This window comes from Lepisma saccharinum, chromosome 24 (genome assembly GCF_977018435.1).
Source record: "Lepisma saccharinum chromosome 24, izLepSacc3.1, whole genome shotgun sequence".
Lineage (NCBI taxonomy): Eukaryota > Metazoa > Arthropoda > Insecta > Zygentoma > Lepismatidae > Lepisma > Lepisma saccharinum.
This window is the reverse complement of record NC_139252.1, coordinates 23,174,606-23,194,177: the sequence shown is the minus strand read 5'-3', so window position 1 is coordinate 23,194,177 and position 19,572 is coordinate 23,174,606. Positions and strand designations below refer to the sequence as shown.

General features: G+C 38.9%; 1 protein-coding gene across 1 annotated transcript in view; it reads left to right on the top strand.

Annotated features, from left to right (window-relative positions):
• LOC145978137 (uncharacterized) overlaps positions 1-19,572 on the top strand; it is a 321,655-nt gene that overhangs the window by 216,165 nt on the left and 85,918 nt on the right. Inside the window, exons 3-4 of the mRNA XM_083110578.1 lie at positions 14,874-14,975; positions 18,611-18,715. Of these exons, the coding sequence (XP_082966704.1) occupies positions 14,874-14,975; positions 18,611-18,715 (207 nt within the window). The remainder of the gene's footprint in view (positions 1-14,873; positions 14,976-18,610; positions 18,716-19,572) is intronic.

Here is a 19,572-nt window from a genome sequence, read left to right as displayed (position 1 = left end):
GCGGACTGTAATTGGAGCTCCAGCCTGCTACCTGAAAAGGGGGGGGGGGGTTAAAGGCGGTCGGAGCGTGGTGCTGATCACATCACCTCCAAAATGGCCGAGATCGAGGTGGCTCTCATCGAAATAGTGCGCTCTATATTCACAATTTTATCGTATTGTTATGAATATGAAGCATCTACTGTCTGATCTCAGCGCGTGAGGCTAACCTCAACATTAGTCACACAGCTTGAGTGCCAGCTGCAGCCGGCCATTCCAAAACATAAAAAAAGAGGCGACCACAACGTTCTCTTGACCCAGAGCTTTCCCACCTTCCCCATAAAAAATTCCTATTCTTGCAATGCAGAGTGTATCTCGCGTATTGCGTCATGGCTGACCACGCTTCAACCAGAAGTTTTTCAGCTTCTCCAGAAATACGCAAACGTCTCACGTAGGCCTACATTGTTGGGAAACGCATTCCTTTTCTTGGCAGCCATGTTGATGACACAAGAAGACAGTTTGGCATCTATTGTGGCTTACGTTGATGCAAGCCAAACTGTTTCAGCGGTATCAAAACAGGTTATCTTATATTATGTGTATTATTCCCTACATGTTTTCATTCACCGTGCTCTTGCATTCTTAAAACTAGTCCACCGTTCTACGCGACAGTTTTTTTTTTCGGTACCCACCCCCAAAGTTAACTTTTGCCGCATCCGTATTCACTCTCATTTCATTCTCAATGGATAAAGTGAAATATAAAATATTGGTATGGTCTCTTTGTTTAAACCATATATAGTGGACTCTTTTTAATTCGAACTCCACGGGGACACGAGGAATGTTCGAATTATCCAAAATTCGAATTAACAAAAACATCATGTCATTCAAGATGGTTTCAAGGGGCATAAGCTTCTGTTCGAATTAAAGCGAGTTCACTGTACTCTTTTTCACTGTACCTCGCCGATGGCGTAGTGCTAAAGTCTAGGCGTAACTTGGCGAGGCAAGGGGGCACTTGCTCCCCCCAAATTTTCGATTTGATTAACATTTACAAGATAAGGATATTTTGTTAACTGCCTGGGACCTGAGGAAAAATACATAAAGAGTATTTTTTTTATTATTTCTCTAATGTAACAGTGATTTAGTAAAAGATAGTGTTGGACCCTATTTTTATTGGATGGAAAAGTTTTCGATCCTGCCCCCCCCCCCCCCCACACACACACACTAAGTTAAGTCCTATGTTCGATTCTGTCTACCTCCTCCAAGTTTGGCTCCAGGTTACGCTCATGGCGAACTTCGTCGCCTTGTAATCAAGGGATCTCGATTTCGATACAAAGTAGAGGTACATGGCACAGTGGTTTGGATCTCACTTTACACTGTAGGTCCACTCCCGACTAGCCTTTCTGTGCACAAAGTGGACAAAACATCAATTCAATCAATCAATCTAGAACATGGAAGTCAATGGTACAAGCGTAGCTTTGAATAGGTTCTCGGCGAGATGAGGTACCCGACTGAATCCCCTCCCCCTCCACGGTAACTTCTGGATCCGCCACTGGCGATAATAAACAATGGGACGCTGACAAGTGTCCATATACCATAAGAATACATGATCCAGTAGGCCTAATGTTATTATGTTATTAATACACAATAAAGTCTAATAATATTAATATTAAAAAGTAAAATAGGTAAACTATAGCTGTACCTGTGCATTGCATCATAGCATGCTTCACACATTCTCGATCGCGGGGAGATTACAATAATGATAATTGCATTTCAATTTCTCTTATGTAAGCTGCTTTTTTTGTCTCTTTGGGCTAACCGTAACGAGAGGATTAATGAGAAAACTGATAAACACATACACAAAACATTTATTTCAGGGTTGGGCAAGAGTTTTAGGAGACCACTCTATAGTCGCCTGTTAGTAGTGTGTGTGTGTGTGTTGTTCAGTTTCATCCACTAACAAGGTACCTGACCCTTCATAACCTATTACAACATTTTTGTGAAACCAAAGACGATGGATTCATTTTCAGACCAGATTTTTTTTTCGAAGTCAGGACTTTTCATGTCCAGCATATTGTTTATATGGTGGACATGAAAAGTCCTGACTTCGAAAAAAAAATCTGGTCTGAAAATGAATTCATCGTCTTTGGTTTCACCTGAAAAATGGTAATTTAAAAAAATGATGAACTACAATATTGTGCTAGTGAGAGTTTAATGAATATCACACTAAAGATAAATTAAGAATTATCTATCAACTTAATAGACTTTCCTGTAAGCTACCAATTGAAACTTTTCTTAATGTGTTGAGATGATTTTCCTCTTGTGTGATATCTTATTTCAACGGAAACGCTATTTTACATTTCAACAATGCTGCCATCTATAAGACACGGAATGAAAGTTGCAATGTTGTTTTGGTCACCACAATGAATTGCCACCTTGTACTGCGAGAAAGAGAGGTTTCTTAGCACATAGAAAAAGTAATTATTCTTTTAGAAATTCTTTGGTTACCATATTATAAACGCTGCCAGGTACAATCGAGATTCCCTGAAATAACAAAATTTTCTATAAAAATGTTTCATTTCTTGATCTGCGAAATATTCTGACTGAATTTTCCTCACCAACATAAATTTTATGTAATGAGGGAAATTTTTCTGCACTGAGGGAAAGTTTTTTGCAAAGAACCACACTGAAGGGAATTTTCATTTACTGGCAAAGTACTGTGCAGTAGGAATTTTATTTATTTATTTATTTCGTTTTGTTTTACATGGTGAAGTTAAAGCTGTGGAGCCTTTTCTTCCACTTGACCAGGTTTACACAATTTTTGAATGTTTAAGTTACAATATAAAAATTTCAATAATTTCAAAAATTTTCCTGACTCATGCGAATTTTAATGCTCCGTATGAAACTTTCCTTGTTGTTGAACCTGGTTTAAACCAGTGATGTGCCATACACTACAAGTTTACGTCTATATGCGTTGTCTACACGTAATTTACGCGTAGATTACTTTGGGCTGTAGTTTACATAGACAACGTAGACAATCTAAACTACATTAAAATTAATTTTCAAGGCTTTCATGAAAGGAAAATGACATTTTCAACTATATCTGTTCCCAACCAACTGACAAGAATCCCATATACAGCACAATTTCTCTCCTCTCTTCCTGTCATCAACTGTGAAGAAAGATACATTGTATTCAAAACAACAGATGGCAGTAGTGGGCCAGAAGTAGTCTTTTTCCCATAAAACACTAGAATTTTTCCTACGTTGCGTTTTCTTCCTCGATGAGAAATTGTTCACAATTGTAAGGAAGAGTATACAAGGTTCTTCTCACACATCAGCAACTGATACGTAATATAATTTTGTTTTGCTTCTCCAGCGCCCTTTCCTAAGTAATCATCTTTCGCCATGTTGTTTACATAGATTAGGTTATCCACGTAACTGTCTTAAGCCATGATTCCATGTTAATAAAACATGAAAATGCTGACCAAGGCAAAAATTATTGTATAAAAATATACACTAAAAACGGAACGTTTCCATCCATCTAACAAGGTCTTCTTCAGACGTAGATTCACAAAAAAATTATGAAAGATCCAATCTTGTACAGTTAAACCTCGTTAATACGGACCCCGATAAGCCAGACTTCGCTTAATCCTGATAGGCTAAAGGAAAAAAAGCAGAATGCAAGGTTTTAAATGTGGCTAGAAGTCAAGAAGATAACTTCCCAAAGAAAAGGCAGTCAACCACTGATGAAATTCTGTTTTCCGCAGACTTTGTACTGTACTGTATAGTGTATTTAGGCCTATGCCATTTAAATACACCATAATAAACTGAGTTTTAATGCACTTTCTACTGTTCTTTGAGGTCATTTAAGTTAATCCGGACTTTCGTTAAATCGGTCAACTTATCCCCCCCTTAGTCCGGATTAACGAGGTTTTACTGTATATACACTCCCAGTACAGGGTCCATACACAAAACAACATGAAGGCGCCAGTCCTTATCTGAGAACATTTCCTGTCAGAAATTCCTGAGTGTGGAATCTCGTGACAGGTAATTGGTGTGTATGTGCCTGTGATGGTGTGTGTGTACGTATATGTGTGTGTATATATTATGGTTAGATCATTCATCAAATTATTGTGAATCTTCGTCTGAAGAAGACCCTGTTAGTGGGTGGAAACGTTACGTTTTTAGCGTATATTTTTTATATAATAAATTTTCCCTTTGTCAGCATTTTAATATTTTGATATCTACGTGTATAAAACAGTATACGTGTAGAATGTAGACTATGGTTGTTTACCTGTAGACCCACACCACGTGTCCAAACTTATATAAACCACCTGTTGCTTAGGGTGGCGCACGCCGTGACACAGATAGCTCAATGAGGAACAGTGAGTGAGTGTTCAGAAGCAAGAGTGTTATTTGTCCTCAGTATTCCACACTCACGAGGCTTTTATGTCACCTTGGAGGCAACTGAAAGTGAGTTTCGAACTAGAAAGAAAAGGACGTTCCCGTGGCTCGCTTCCAAAAGCTCTGGGCAAGCAGCTCTTTCTCCCGGACTAGGTCCAATTTCTCTCTCTCTTTCCTTTGCCCACTTTTCCCAGTGACGACTTTGCCGCCGCCGTAGCACGCGGACGTAATTGCCTTCATGGTCGAATTTCTCTTCGGCGCATCTTCTCTCGTCTGTGCTTCGTCCTCCTACTTTCTAGCAGAGCGTGTGCTGACTTTCCTGACCGCATGCATTGGTTTCTTTTAGGAAGTCACTCTGTGGCCACAAATATGGCTCGATTTGATTTTACCCTTACAGGGGAACAGCAATGAAAGCTTATAGGAAGATAGCTCTATTGTCCTACATCAAAACCTGAAAAAAAATTGAATAAAGAAGAAACGTAAATCTCCAGAAAAGTGTCCGAAATTAGCGATTTTTTTTTTTTTTAGCGCTGAGCCGATAACAGTGGTATCTGTATCGGAAAGTATCAGTTGGAAATCTACCAATACCGGCCGATACTTTTCCAACATATTTGTATTTTATTTGCATATTGATCTTTTACGGGCTCCGCAAAATGCCCACGACACTTTCGCGAAGTGTAATTATCCTGGAAATTATTCAAAATTCGAATTTGTTTTCATTTTGCACCAATTTTGCACGACAAATTACATAATTTCTAGTTTGGTGTTCTGACCACCATACGAGAGACCCGAGTTCGACCCTCGGCGGGAATGAACCGGGATTTTTTCAACCTGTTCAAATCAGAGTTGTTAAAGGTCCAGGAACTTGTAAATTCTAATGGGTTTTATTGGGTTCCGCTGCAGGACCGAAACCTTTTTTTCTCGCACAATTTAAATTCGGTCCAAGTTGCGTAATGTTTCGTTAAAAAAAGGTTCCTGGACCTAATTTAAATTCATCCGGGAAAAAAGTTCCTGGACTGTATTTAAATTACTCAGAAAATAAGTTCCTGGACCGTATTTAAATTCATTCAGAAAAAAGGTCCCTGGACCGTATTTAAATTCATCGGGAAAAAAGGTTCCTGGACCGAATTGAAATACTTTACAGATAAAAAAGGTTCTTTACGGTCCAGAACCCATTTACGCTTTCTGATTTTCTCTCCTGGACCGGAATTGAATTTATTTAAAATTCCTGGACTTTTAACAACCCTGGTTCAAATTGCTCCGGCGCCCACCCAGTATCGTATAAAGTGAGTACCTGGAGAAAACTCTGGGGGGTAAAGGCGGTCAGAGTCGTGGTGCTGATCATATCACTTGATGGTGAGTAGTTGATTTGTGTCCCGTGTAGTGTGGCAATCCATCTAAATACATTAACCTTCGGCCGTGATCAAAAAAGTGTGGGGCCCTAACTCCACACCCCCATACGCCTTCATGGCGTGGTGCAAAGCATAGGGGAGCACTTTACTTTTACTAGTTTCATATTCTGATGTAATTCTTGAATATTCTAAAGAAAACTTCTTGGTAAATTGATGCATATAATTGGTGAAGAATATTTACACACCAATATTGATTAATGTTTTGAACAAATTTTAATTATTGTAATTTTCAAGTATCGGTATCGGTATTGGTGGGTATCGGTGAGAGTATCGGCATTGGTATCGGTTTTTAGTTTGCTGCCTAACCCAGGCACGTATCCAGGAATTCCTTTCGGGGGGGGGGGCTCAACACCATTTTTTAAGGGGTATAATAAGAACCATCTCAGTATGTGTGTTTGTCCATTTCATCTCATCAGACATAAAAACATCTATGGTGTCTTTGAGTGTTTTTACGAAGCTGTTACACATGCACGGAATGGACAATCCACTCGACAACGCGAGATTCAAATTGTGGGCTGCGAAATGGCTGCAGACAGCTCTCGAATATTTCTCTCTGATTCCAGCCTGAACACCACTAAAGTGTCTTGTCCTCCCATGTTTGCAGCTCTTATAAAAGCCGAAACCCACCAAATTGTTCAGATTCAGGCTTTAGCACTCACAAGTGTTCAAAAATGCCTGTCGCAGCTTCCGCTGTCTTGTCATATGTCGGCAAGAAACAAAGGAAGTCTTCTCGAATACGGCTGGATCACGAAACAATTAATGCACAGTTCCGTTCCCAACACATCTAATGTTTCGTCTCCCAGTATGATCAAATGCTTACTCATTTATCTCCAGTGAGGTGCCCAAGGGAGGGTTGGTGAGGTCATAACCCCATTTGACCCAGTATTATTTTATCTTTTTTTTTTAAAAAAAAAAAAGACGAACGTCAAAGACAGGAAAAAAATGACAAAATCAGGACTGACCACCAAAAATAGTAGGTATGCGTAACCCCTCTCCCTTCCGAAAATCCTGGGCACGCCACTCTTTATCTCGGACACATTTTTTAAAATCAACTTACCAGAAGTTTTATCATTCCGTATTGGAGATTAAAGTAAGATGCGTTCTTCCTGCAGGTTTGGATATGATCCTTTAGGGTGCTGTCGTCTGCCTGCCTTCACACCTAACCTTAACAAGGCCCTAATTTTCCATCCTTGTGACTTGGATTTTCAAGACTTAGGAAGGTTTCAGACCAAAGGGACACGCGATACATGTCGATTGGAATGAGCCAATCAACAGCAACGTTTCACACCGTAGCGACACAAAAGGCCGCACAAACTTAATTTCGACTTGTAAAATCCTCAGGCGACACGGTGTGAAATCTCCCTTATTATACTACTGTCATTGTCACCTCGAAGTAGTAGCTCTTGTTGACCACAGAGGAAAAAAAATCTCCTCTCTCTCCTATATTTTCTGTGCTTGTTCACTATACAGGCAACACCTTACGATTTGATATACACAGGACATTACTATGTAGACATTTTAACGAAAAATCGGTTGAAGTCAATGATGGATGGCTAGGTGGCTCAGTTGGTAGAGCCCTGATTCGGGTTCTGGTAAAGCCTGCAATTTCCGCCTAAAATGTCTACATATGCAACATCTTCTTGCTCGCTCTTCTCGACATTCATAAAATTTTCGGCTGTCTCTTTATGGTAGTTAAATGTTTGAATGTGTTTTGAACCCAGTAGGCTTAAACAAAAGTATTTTTTTATACCATGAAATTCTCGGAATGCATATACGAAATTTAGTTCTGGCAAAACTAAATCATTACTCAAAACTTTGATTTTCGGTTGATCCTTATTTCTCTTTTAATAAACCATTCAAATATCCGGTACTGCTGAAATATTCACGAGAGAGAGAGAGAGAGAGAGAGAGAGAGGCCTTGATCTCTTCGGCCCTCGACCCGAACTAGCACTACACTGAGGCCCCAGGGGCCTCCCCCATGATGCAGTGGTAGCGTCATTGCCTTGTAATCAAGGGGTCCCGGGTTCGATACCCGGTGGAGGCACAAGTGGTTCGGATTCCACTTTAAACTGTAGGCCCAGTCCCGATTAGCCTTACTGTGCATAAAGTGGACTTAAAACAGCAACTCAAACCAAACTGAGGCCCCAGAAGTTCTACTGTCGTCAATGTCTTCATTTTCGAATCACTATATATTATAAAGCAACCAGAGGATGCTGACTGATCACTAATCGACTGTATGAATTGTCACACTTACCTCTGAAATCTCATTAACCGATTCTTTGTACAGATCAACCGAAAAATTGAATCCACGTATTTATATCCTCATTATATTCTAGAACGTTCCGCAGATAAAACGATTCGTTAATATTGCCAGTAGTTGACTCCTTCTCTCATTGAAGAACGTACCCTCTCCCGCCTTCCAGAGATTAGAAATTACAACGAATCGCCCTACGTGTGGCGCTACCTTTGTTGTGCAGCTTCCAAATGCTGACAAGTCTCTACATAGTGCTCAAGTCCGCTGGGACAACATCGAAAGCGCAAGAAAAGTTTACGTGCAATATTATCAACAACAGGGTTATAGAACATTCTCCGTCTTGTCTCGATAATTGTCTATCTCCTTAAATCATCGTCACATTATTAAAAAAGCCAAAAACCTAATTTTATCTAGTGTAAAATATAAAAAAATCCTGGGGGGGGGGGCTCGAGCCACCTCAACCCCACCTTGGATACGTGCTATTAACAATAACAGGGTTATAGAGCATTATCCGTCTTGTCTCGATAATTATTTCTCCCTAATTATCATCACGTTATTCAAGAAGCCAAAATTCTATTTTTATCTAGTGTAAACAGAAAAATTTCCTGAAGGGGGGCTCGAGTCTCCTGATTCCTATCTTGGATACGTGCTACTGACAATAATAGGGTGAATAGAACACTCTCCGTCTTATATCGATAATTATTTCTCTCAGATTTATAAATTTATTATCTTCACATTATTCAAGACGCCAAAAATCTAATTTTATCTAGTGTAAATTTAAATATTTCCTTAGTGGGGGCGGCTCGAGCCACCTTATCCCCACCTTGTATACGTGCTATTAACAATAACAGGGGTATAAAACATTCTCCGTCTTGCCTCGATAATTATTTCTCTCCTTAAATTATTTTCACATTATTCAAGGAGCCAAAAATCTAATTTTATCTAACGTTAACTGAAAAATTTCCTGGGGAGAGGGTCGAGCCCCCGGTGCCCCATCTTGGATACGTGCTATTATCAATAACAGGGTTACGGAACATTCTCCGTCTTCCCTCGATAATTATTTCTCTCCTTAAAATATTGTCACATTATTTTATTTCACACCACAAGAAACATAAAAAACTCATTTTATCTAGTGTAAATCTAAAACTTTCTTGGGGGCTCGAGCCCCATGAGCCCCCCCTCTGGATACGTGCCTGGCCTAACCTAATCTATTGATGTGTAGATCCCACCTTTGGCGACTACACACTCACAATACGGAGGTCTTCTTGAATATTTTTATTTGTGAAAAAATGTCTATGGGTTCTAAACATGATCGAAATAAAAATTCATTTAGGTGATGTAGAGGTACCTTATTGTTGGTTAAAACTGACCAATGTTCAAATAGTTCAGTAAATTAATCACAAATCTAATCAAAATTTGCTTGTGTTGCGACATTAGTCGTATATTATTAGTCAATTTCCATTAATTATAAACACACATCAAATAGCAATAGCACAGTTTTCATAAAGTCGACGAGGCCAGGGGTCCCGGGTTCGAATCCTGGCCTGGGCATGGATGTTTGTGAGTGTCCATTCATCAATTTCATCATATCATCCCTCATCCTCATCTTCGCAAATTAGCCAAAAGTGGCACATGAAGCGAAGTAAAAAAAAGCAAATGAATCAATCAAGCAAATCAGAGAGTAGAGGGTAGAAATAGCCAGGTACTCCAATTCAAAAATTCAATAGCATGCGGCGCAGTGCAGTGATGTTACACAATTGGATAATTGACAAGTAAAATTTACTTGACCGAGCAGGTTTGCTTTAAGCCAGCGTTATGGTCGGATAGGCTAAACGGAACTGGACCTACAGTTTAAAGTGGTATCCTAACCACTGTGCACTATCGAGGTTGTTGTAGAGGAATAGGTACTCTCACAACACAAAAGTGTGTACAGTATACAAAAAACTCCGCAGTGTGATCTGGATATCTCGGGATGATTTTAATTCTCGGGTAGGCACTCCAGCCGTTCAGTCATGTGCTAGCTAAAGTGAAGTGAATAGATCTGAACCTGGGCGCGTGCGTTCGGGTTCGTTTACATCGGTTTCTCAATACTCGCCCGTGCTCTGCCGACCGTTCAAAATGTGTTTCCTGTCTTACGCTCTTGAAAAACAACACTGTGACATCTTTTTCGTAGGACGTGCCACACACAAGCACATGATACACAAAGAACGATTAGCAATATAATCAATCACAGGTTTGCATGCTAGTAATATTGTGTGCGTGTGTTGGTAAATACGAAAGAAAGCGTGCCCCATAATGGGACACCACAAAGTCAATGTTACATTTACACTCGCAGTCTTGAACGTTTGGAAATAGGGCTCGCGTGAATCACCCTATCTAGAGCGTACATGCACAACTCTACTGGAGGTGTGCGATCAGTATCACGCTCCGGCTGCCTTCATTCTGCAGGATTTGCCCCAAGGCCATTCTTCCGCCGCCCCCCTTCCTTGAAACACTGCTTCAGTTGTAAGTTATCGCGTTACTGTAATGATTTGTGTCAGTCTTGCTAGTAAGCATTTTCTCATAATAAGTAAAGCAATGACTGTGATTGAAATGAAGGATATATAATTTAAGCTGACTCATTTTTCCAAAGGGGGAACACCATTCCCCATACCCCCACGCTCTTTCCGGACGCCTTTGGATACGCCTCAAGTGTTAATCGATAAGAGGATGGATGAGCCCCAGAGCTGCTGATAAAGGGACATCACTGCGATTACCCATCCCGGGAATCGAATCCACGACCTTCATGTGGCAGACAGATGCCATACCCATTGACCCAGAGTGATGCTCGAGCACAGAAAATTAAACCTCCGAACACACGGGGTTGTGCTTCGACGTGGCAACAGCGCGAACTTCTGCCACCCGCCTAATTTCATGACCCTGAGTTTAGACGAGACGAGAGTTTGGTCTTTCTCGTGTTGAAAATCTTCCCTCATACCGTCTCGTGAGCAACACTATCCTGGAACCGCTCTCGTGACTGAACACTTGCAGACAAGCTCATACAGGGTGGGAAATAACCTTTTGCTAGGGGTCTGCAGGAAAAAGTAACAACAATTAAGAAATTATGGTAATACCAAATGTTTACTACGACAAGTGTGGTTACAAAAACAAAATTAAAAGTTAGTTCACGACAAAGCACCTTGCTTCAAGGCAAATGCTAAAACCAAGACCTTCTTCGGCGAAGTGACATTGACTTCTTCAGCAGTTCTGAATGGCCGGGTGCAGCACCGGACCTGAATGCAGCGGAGCACTTTGGGGCTATTCTGAAGGACGCAGTTGAGCCCTTGATGATAGTGGAACGCGGACCGGACCGCTATTCCCGGCCAACACTCCTTGCACATCTGGAACAAGTCCTCCGTGACATGGAATGGAATACGGACTGTTTGCGAATCTTCTGAGCTCCTACCCTGATCGTCTTCGTGCTGTGAGAGAAGCAAACGGAGGACATACTAACTTTTAATTTTGTTTTTGTAACCACAATTGTCGTAGTAAACATTTGGTATTACCATAATTTCTTAATTGTTGTTACTTTTTACTGTGGACCCCTAGCAAAAGGTTATTTCCCACCCCGTACAGTGCCTCCTCCAGTCGCTCTGTTTGCAACTTTCAAAATAATCTTTGCTTTTCTTACCCGTTTTCAAGCCCATGAAGAATTTCTTCAACTTTCACCCGATTAAATGCACCGACAGAAGCAATCGTAATGACCTTGGAACGGGTTTCAATGCCCATCCTAACTACACGGTCAAATTCGCGATGGCATTTGTTTGTCTGCGATCCGAACTTCGGCCCAAATTTTGCAGAATCTAATTGTCCTTCTGAACCACATCCCGGAAGTCATTGGCGACTGTCTTTCTTGAAATCGCTTCATACAAACAACAGGCAGTGCATTCGAATTACCAGACTAGAAGATGGGCCGAAATGCCCAGGACTGCAATATTTCACCAACCTAATGGACAGACTTCCAACATTTTTAAAGCCTTCTCCGTTACCCTGATCCGTCCCGATCCCGGACGTATACTAGAATCTGGTTTCACCTGATCGCTTCGCGGAATCTAGGCTGGTGAGTTTTTAGGCGGTTCCTTACGTTGCAAGTGTTGCCATCTGCGAGATTTAGTTATCAAATTCAGTACTTTGCGTTCAAATGTCCGTGTTTCAGAAACTTGTATTTTTTTGCGTCGCTATTTTATGCTACTTGCGACGATGTAGATGAGTGATGATTAGGTGAAATCGAAATTTGGATTTCCAAAAACCAAATCAATTTTTAGAACGATGGTGGTCCCACTCTCTGAGCATTTAATTGGTACCTTTTCCAGGTCGAAACTCGAACCCAGAACCTTCGTTGGTGAGATCGCTAGTGTACAACTAAACACGTTTGACCACGGAACTACTAGGTCAAGAAGGCTATTATTATCTGATGGATGGAAACTGTAAGAAATTCGACCTCAGTAAAATTGGTTTGATGATATCATCACAAATCTCGTGTACAATAAAAATAATAGCAATCCCCATAACGTAGTGGTTTTCACATTGTGCTAGGAAGCACATGTTCGAAACCCGAAAAAATCATACACGTTTTAGTTTATTCCTTCATGTATTCCATTGATCCTCATTGCTTTGATTCATCTAGAAAGGTGACGAAGACGGACAGGAATACACAATAATAATAATAGTAGTAGTAACAATGATAATAATTTTTATGACCTAAAAATCAGCAAAATATGTAAAATAAAATATGCTCTTATGACCTAAAATTTTACAAAATATGCACTATAATTTGAAAAATATGCCCTTGTAACTGGACTGTTTCAAACATCAATATGTAACATATGCCGAGATATTTTCACATACGTACTATTTTTAGGCGCTGAGTTGCAATGCACAATGATTACGAATCCACTTCGAATTTCTTGAAAAGTCGCAAATATACTGAATATGACCGAAAATCCATCAAAATATTCTCTATCATGTAAAAATGGTCAAACATGCCAAAATATGCCCTTAAAAAGCGCCTTAACTTAATTAGTTTCTTCATAATATGAATTTCTATATGTTTAGGGAACAGATCACCCTTACCAAAAAAAAATGCTAAGTTATGAAAATCGTAGCCCTAATAATAATAATGTCACAGTACTTCTGCAGGCAACCATTACAATTTACTTTGGTCTCTGGCAGGGCCAGTGATGAGTCTACACGTAAACAACGATAGTCTACGTTCTACACGTAGACTACTTTATACACGTAGATTACGTAATCTATGTAAACAACATGGCGAAAGGTGATAACTTAGCAAAGGGCGCTGTGAAATTAAAAGAATATTATACTGCATATCAGTTGCTGATGTGTGAGGAGAATTTTTTTACTCTTTCTTCCAAATTCGAACAATTTCTCACCTAGGAGGATCCTAATATAGGTAATATTCTAGTGTTTTATGGGGAAAAGACCACTCTTGCCTCATGACTGCCATCTGTTGTTGTTTTTTGCATACTATTTATCTTCTTCCATAGTTGATAATAGAAGAGAAGAGAAATTTTGTTGTAAATAGGTTTCTTTTCATTTCGTTAAGAACCAATATAGTTGAAAATGTCACTTTTTTCATGATATCCTTGAAAATTAATTTTAATGCACTTTAGATTGTCTACGTAGTGTATGTAAACTACAATGCTATGTAATCTACGCGTAGATTACGTGTAGACAACGCATGTAGACGTAAACTTATAGTCTACAGCACATCACTGGGCAGGGCAGACACGTCAATTTATTTTTACATGTAGAATAACTTCAACTTTGGACAGCTTCTTTCCTAGTAATACTAAAACTAATGAACATTTAACGTTTGGTCAATTAAATGTATTATTATATTCTGTGCCTGGAATCTCTGGAACGAGCGAACGAAAACAAGTCTCTGCGCACGTAGTGACTCGGACAATTAACGCGTGAGAGGGAACGGGATTGCGTAGAGGGGTAAAAGCGACTGCAGCTACAATTTGCAGGAGCGCGTACTGCATCGTTCAGCCCACTTGCTTTCTCCCCTTCTCTAACATTATGCGCGACCTTGCTCCAGATATTCCCGCGATAGAGTTATAGAATGACAGCAACGTGGGAAAAGAGGGAACAACGTTTGCGAATAAAGAGAGAAGAAGATGAAATCAAGTGTACGTGGCTTTCGCTGAAGGTACTATCCAGCAATTTTCTTAAGTGGCTTCAGGAGAACACACAGGAAGTAACATGTAGAGTTTGAATTTGCGACCTTGAAGACATGAGTCTGTCAATATAATCATCACCTAACTCGTTTACTATTTTAACACGAAGGCTTCCTCGGTGGTGTAGTGGTAACGCCTCGTAATGAATGGGTCCCGGATTCGATACCCGGTAGAGGTACAAGTAGTTCGGATCACAGTTTAAACTGTAGGGCCAGTCTCGTTTAAGCTTCCTGTGCATAAATAGGACTAAAAAACCAACCTCAGATATTTTAACATGGCAGAATAAATATAAGTACGTAGATATATATATATATTATGTGAATAGATGTTTTCAGTAATGAAAGGTTCTAATAAAGTTGCTAGGAAACTCTGCTGTTGATTGCTTAGCAACAGGCATAATTCCTTACTTTAACCTAAGTAATACACATTACATATTGTTTCAGATACATAATTATCACCATGAATGCAATATCTTGGAATTTATAGAACTATTTTGGTGAAATAAAACCCGCATCTGTTGGTTATTTTAGAACTAATGATCAAATGCACTTCTAACTATATTCTTACTTCAATAATGTTGTGTTTTCTCTTTAGGGTGTCCCGAGCGCTCATTCGTTTGTTGGGATAGGTCAGCGTGCATCAATCTTGAACGGTTTCAAGATGGCGTTGCAGACTGCCTGGACAAATCAGACGAAGGTATGCCATGATAATTTCTTAAGAACTAGGTGTTTTTAATAATTGAGGTTCTTTAAATACTTAACATTTTTATATAAAATCACATTCGATATCTCGAAGCGTTTTCCCCTAAGGGTATCAGATGAGGTATTTTGTATGAATGGATAAATGCACGTTATGACATAAATTGACAATAGGTATGCTCAAACACATCTGCTTATTATAATGGGATAGAAAGTTAGTATTTATTGAAATCTGCATAATTAATGAATACACTTATGAAGGGATTAAGTTCCGTTGAAGCTTATATTTATATAAAGTATTCTCTTTTTTAAATATTTTTAACAATCAATATATTCAAATTACTATGCTCATCTGTCTACTTACTGTAATTTTTATGTGCAAGGTAAAGAAGATATAGCGATTGTCTTTTTTTCACGAATGAAAGCAAGTAAATAATTTGCATGATTATTAATTACTGTCAAGATGTTAATGATATTAATCAATAAATATGGGGTAATGAGAAGCGAATATTTGAGGCTAGAAATTGAATAAATGTAATTTTATTTATGATGAAGTTATTCTGCCAGGTTAACGAGTTTGTGAGTAATGAATAAGATTGCATTAGCATTTATAATATTCCTGGAGACGTGAGAAATGTTAGTGAATCTAGGATAACTCTTCATAATGTTCGCCGAAAAAAGTTTAATCTAAAACTTCGATTACACTCATAAGCAAATTAACTTTCATCACCTGCAAACAAATATGGGTGCCTACTTAATTAAATACTTGGAAATAATTATTTATAAATAACTAGGATTGCTAAACTTTGGAGGGCACAAATCTTTAACAATGTTAATTTGTGTGACACATAGACAAATTAAATCACTTTAAAAATTAAATTGGAAAGAAACTTTTTAATTTTATAAGGGAAGTTTGTTTCTTTTCAAATTTGATACTGGTATTTGTGTGGGAAAATAGACATAAAATATTAGGATGGTAAATATGAAAATTTTGATCTTGAAGCTATCATTTTCATTGTAAGATGGGTCTCAGAATTTTTATTGCTCTTCAATATTCCACATGTATTTCTCAACAGTACGAGGGTGACGTATCCAGTTTACTGGGCGTCCCCGATGGCGTAGTTGTAACGTCGTCGCTTTGTAATCAAGGGGTCCCGGGTTTGATACGCGGTGGAGGCACATGGCACAGTGGTTCGCATCCCACTTTAAACTGTAGATCCAGTCCCGATGAGCCTTCCTGTGCATAAAGTGGACTTAAAACAACAAATCAATCAATCAATCAATCCAGTTTACTTTTACGATGCGAAGATTAAAATACATAATTAGTTACATTGTTTATTCCTATTATAAAAGTATTATTGGACGATAGAAAGATGAAGGATATCAAATAGTTTACCATGATACAGTGTCTCGCTTGCACCCCCCCTCAAAATAACACCTTTCAGTACGTGCACATATTCCCAACTTTCATTTTTTGTTGTTCCACTACTATTTCCCTATTTCCGCCTTTTCAATGTCTACTAGCAGAGCTGTCTCTAGATGAGTGCGGAGTCTGATCAAATAACACTTGTGTATCATAGATTCAATGAAGCTGGTAAAACTCTGAAACATTCATTTGTAAAACTGAAGAGTCGATTTCATAATTACCAACAATAAAATATAGTATAATAATTAAAGAAGAATTAATTTCTATCTTATATTTTGCTATCCAAAAAAGAACTAATGCCATTTGCTACTTAACCTCCACATTTAGCTGCATTTACTTGTATTAGTGTTTGATCTGTCCACTAAAGTACCATTTAAGCTTCATACTTTTTTAATGTCCGAAGTATCACTGATAATAATTATTTACAAAATAACCCTCAAAGTGGTCATTTTAAATAATATTCAATTAGTATTTTAATTGTGATCTTCATGCATCGATCCCTTTTTTGGTAATACAAGGTATTACTTTATACCGTGCGTTCATTTCGATCTGCAGCCGAGAGATCGGGAGAAGCGTGGCGGGCGGCGCTGACGGAGATGCCGACATTTGCGGCCTGTAATGCCCGCTTATTTTTATAGACATATGCAGACATTTATATAAATATTGCAAAACGATCACTAACCTGTGTTATAACACGCAAAAGTTCTTCTGTAATTCATCCAAGTTCTGCTCTTATATACACAAAAAAATACGCTTTAGAAACGATGTTAAGAGCCACAGATAATAAAACATTTTAATCATAGTTTTGACCAGTAACGTCCTGCTTAAGTTTATATCCTTGAAAGAGTTTTGTGCCGATGGGGATCGTTTGGAGGTTTTGAATGTGCAACACTGTATCAAGATTACGCTGTAGAAGAAACCGTTAAAAGTCAATAGTGTTCGTGAGCTTCCTTGCAATCCGAAATCTCCGAGCTCGAGTTTTTTGTTCCTTCGCGACTAGATGAAGACAGAGTTGTAAATATAGTGGCGAGCAATGTAAACCAAGAGCGTGTTAATTTCGTACTGTGCGCAAGAGTGTTATTCTTGGTTACTTGAAGTTACTTGTTTGTGTTATTGTAGTGTGTATGTGTGACGTGTCAGTGAGACGATTGGAATGCCAGCCGCAAGATTCACGTTAGAACAAAGATCTTTTTATGTATGACACGTACCTACGTGAAAACAAACTCGTGTCGAGACGTGTGTAGGTAATTTGTACAGAAATTCCCATGCGTTTCAACTCCACACAGAGATACGGTTAGACATCTTGTCCTTAAATTACGAGAAACTGTATCGTTAAATTTTAAAACACCTAAGCAAAAACGACGGATTCTAACCGAAGCAAAACTCGATGATATTGGTGCAGCGTTAGAACGTTCTCCAAACAAACCTCTACGCCGTGTTTCACAAGAGGTGGGCGTGTCAAAATCATCGGCACATACAGTCACTAAGCTACTAAAATTAAAACCATACTCTTATAACACAGGTTAGTGCTCGTTTTGCAATATTTATATAAATGTCTGCATATGTCCATAAAAATAAGCGGGCATTTCAGGCCGCAAATGTCGGCATCTCCGTCAGTGCCGCCCGCCACGCTTCTCCCGATCTCTCGGTTGCAGATCGAAATGGACGCACGGTACTTATGCATACAAATTAATGTTTTCATATCATTGTATATTATATTTAACAATGACTAGTCTATATGTAGTATAGTTTATTAATGCTAAAGTATTTAGTAGAAGTTTTAGTGTTGTATATGCTTAGAGTGTGCTTTCAATGATGACCGATATTTGAAAAATATCCAAACAGCTGTTTTTAACATCTTTGCATCCGAATATGGTGTTTTAAATTAAAACTGAACTATAATTTTTCAATTCCATACGTCAATGATCTGTCCCCTGTTATCCCTCCCTAACCTGTCTCTGCCAATTTGTTTTATAATATTGTGATAGTTGGATCCCACTTTGAACAGTAGGTCCAGTCCCGATTAGCCTTACTGTGCATAAAGTGGACTTAAAACACCATATCAATCAATATTATGATAGTTATGAATCTTTATTTGCTGTGTTGTGGGTATTGATGTAAGTCGTGATACCTGAAAATTTTAAGTTGGGCGTTATATTCACATGCTCTTTTCGTTTGAATGCTCAAAACTTCATTTTCTCTTTCAGAGTGTTTACCCCTGCAACACAGGTGTCTGTGTGGATGGCCGAGGTGTGTGGACACAGAACTCGTTGGAGACGGCGTGAAGGACTGTGAGGATGGGTCTGACGAGAGTAAGGGCCATTAAAAAATAATAATTTAGTTCACGGCTATATATATATATAGTGGCAAACAATGAAGATTTGATTGACGTTCGTACTTGTTATTATAAGCAATATTATTTTAGCGTTAAGATTTTATTTCACTTGACAAGTATTGCCTCCCCGATGGCACAGAGGTAACGTACTCAACCGGTTTCGATATCAGGTGGTGGAGGCACATACAGTTGTTCGGTGCCCACTGTAAACTGTAGGTCCAGTACCGATTTGCCAGTCTATGCGTAAAGTGGACTTAAAGCAAAAACTTAAAAAAACAACTTGATTCTCTTAAAATTTGCCATGGCTTCTTGGGATTTCTGAAAAAAATGTAGGTTGTTTGATTTTTCATAGTCAAGTTTAAGTTTGTCGGTCAAATCCCGATTAGCCTATATGTGCTTAAAGCGGACTTAAAACAAAAACTGAAAGGAAAGGGAGACAAGAAGTTGAACATATGTGAATTGTGGACTTATCTCTAATTTTATTTGCCCTGCAACTTTTACGCCCTCCATCTTAACGTCCTCATGACATTATCATACTGGTAACGTAACATCAGAGATTTGTCAATCTATATAGCTATATAAAAATGTTTGTTCCGGCATAACTTTCGAACGCCTGGAGCAATTTCAACCAAACTTTGTACACATATCACTTACAATCTGGAAAGAAATACTGGGGGGAGACACCTCGGGCACCCCTGGGGGTGGGGGTGGGAAGAGGTGACATATAAAACGAGCGATATTATTTTACGGAAGTTAAAATATCCTTAACTCTATGCAACGCAATTAAACTCAAGGTACGTCCGGTTGCATAACTAGAAGACGTTCTAAATATTG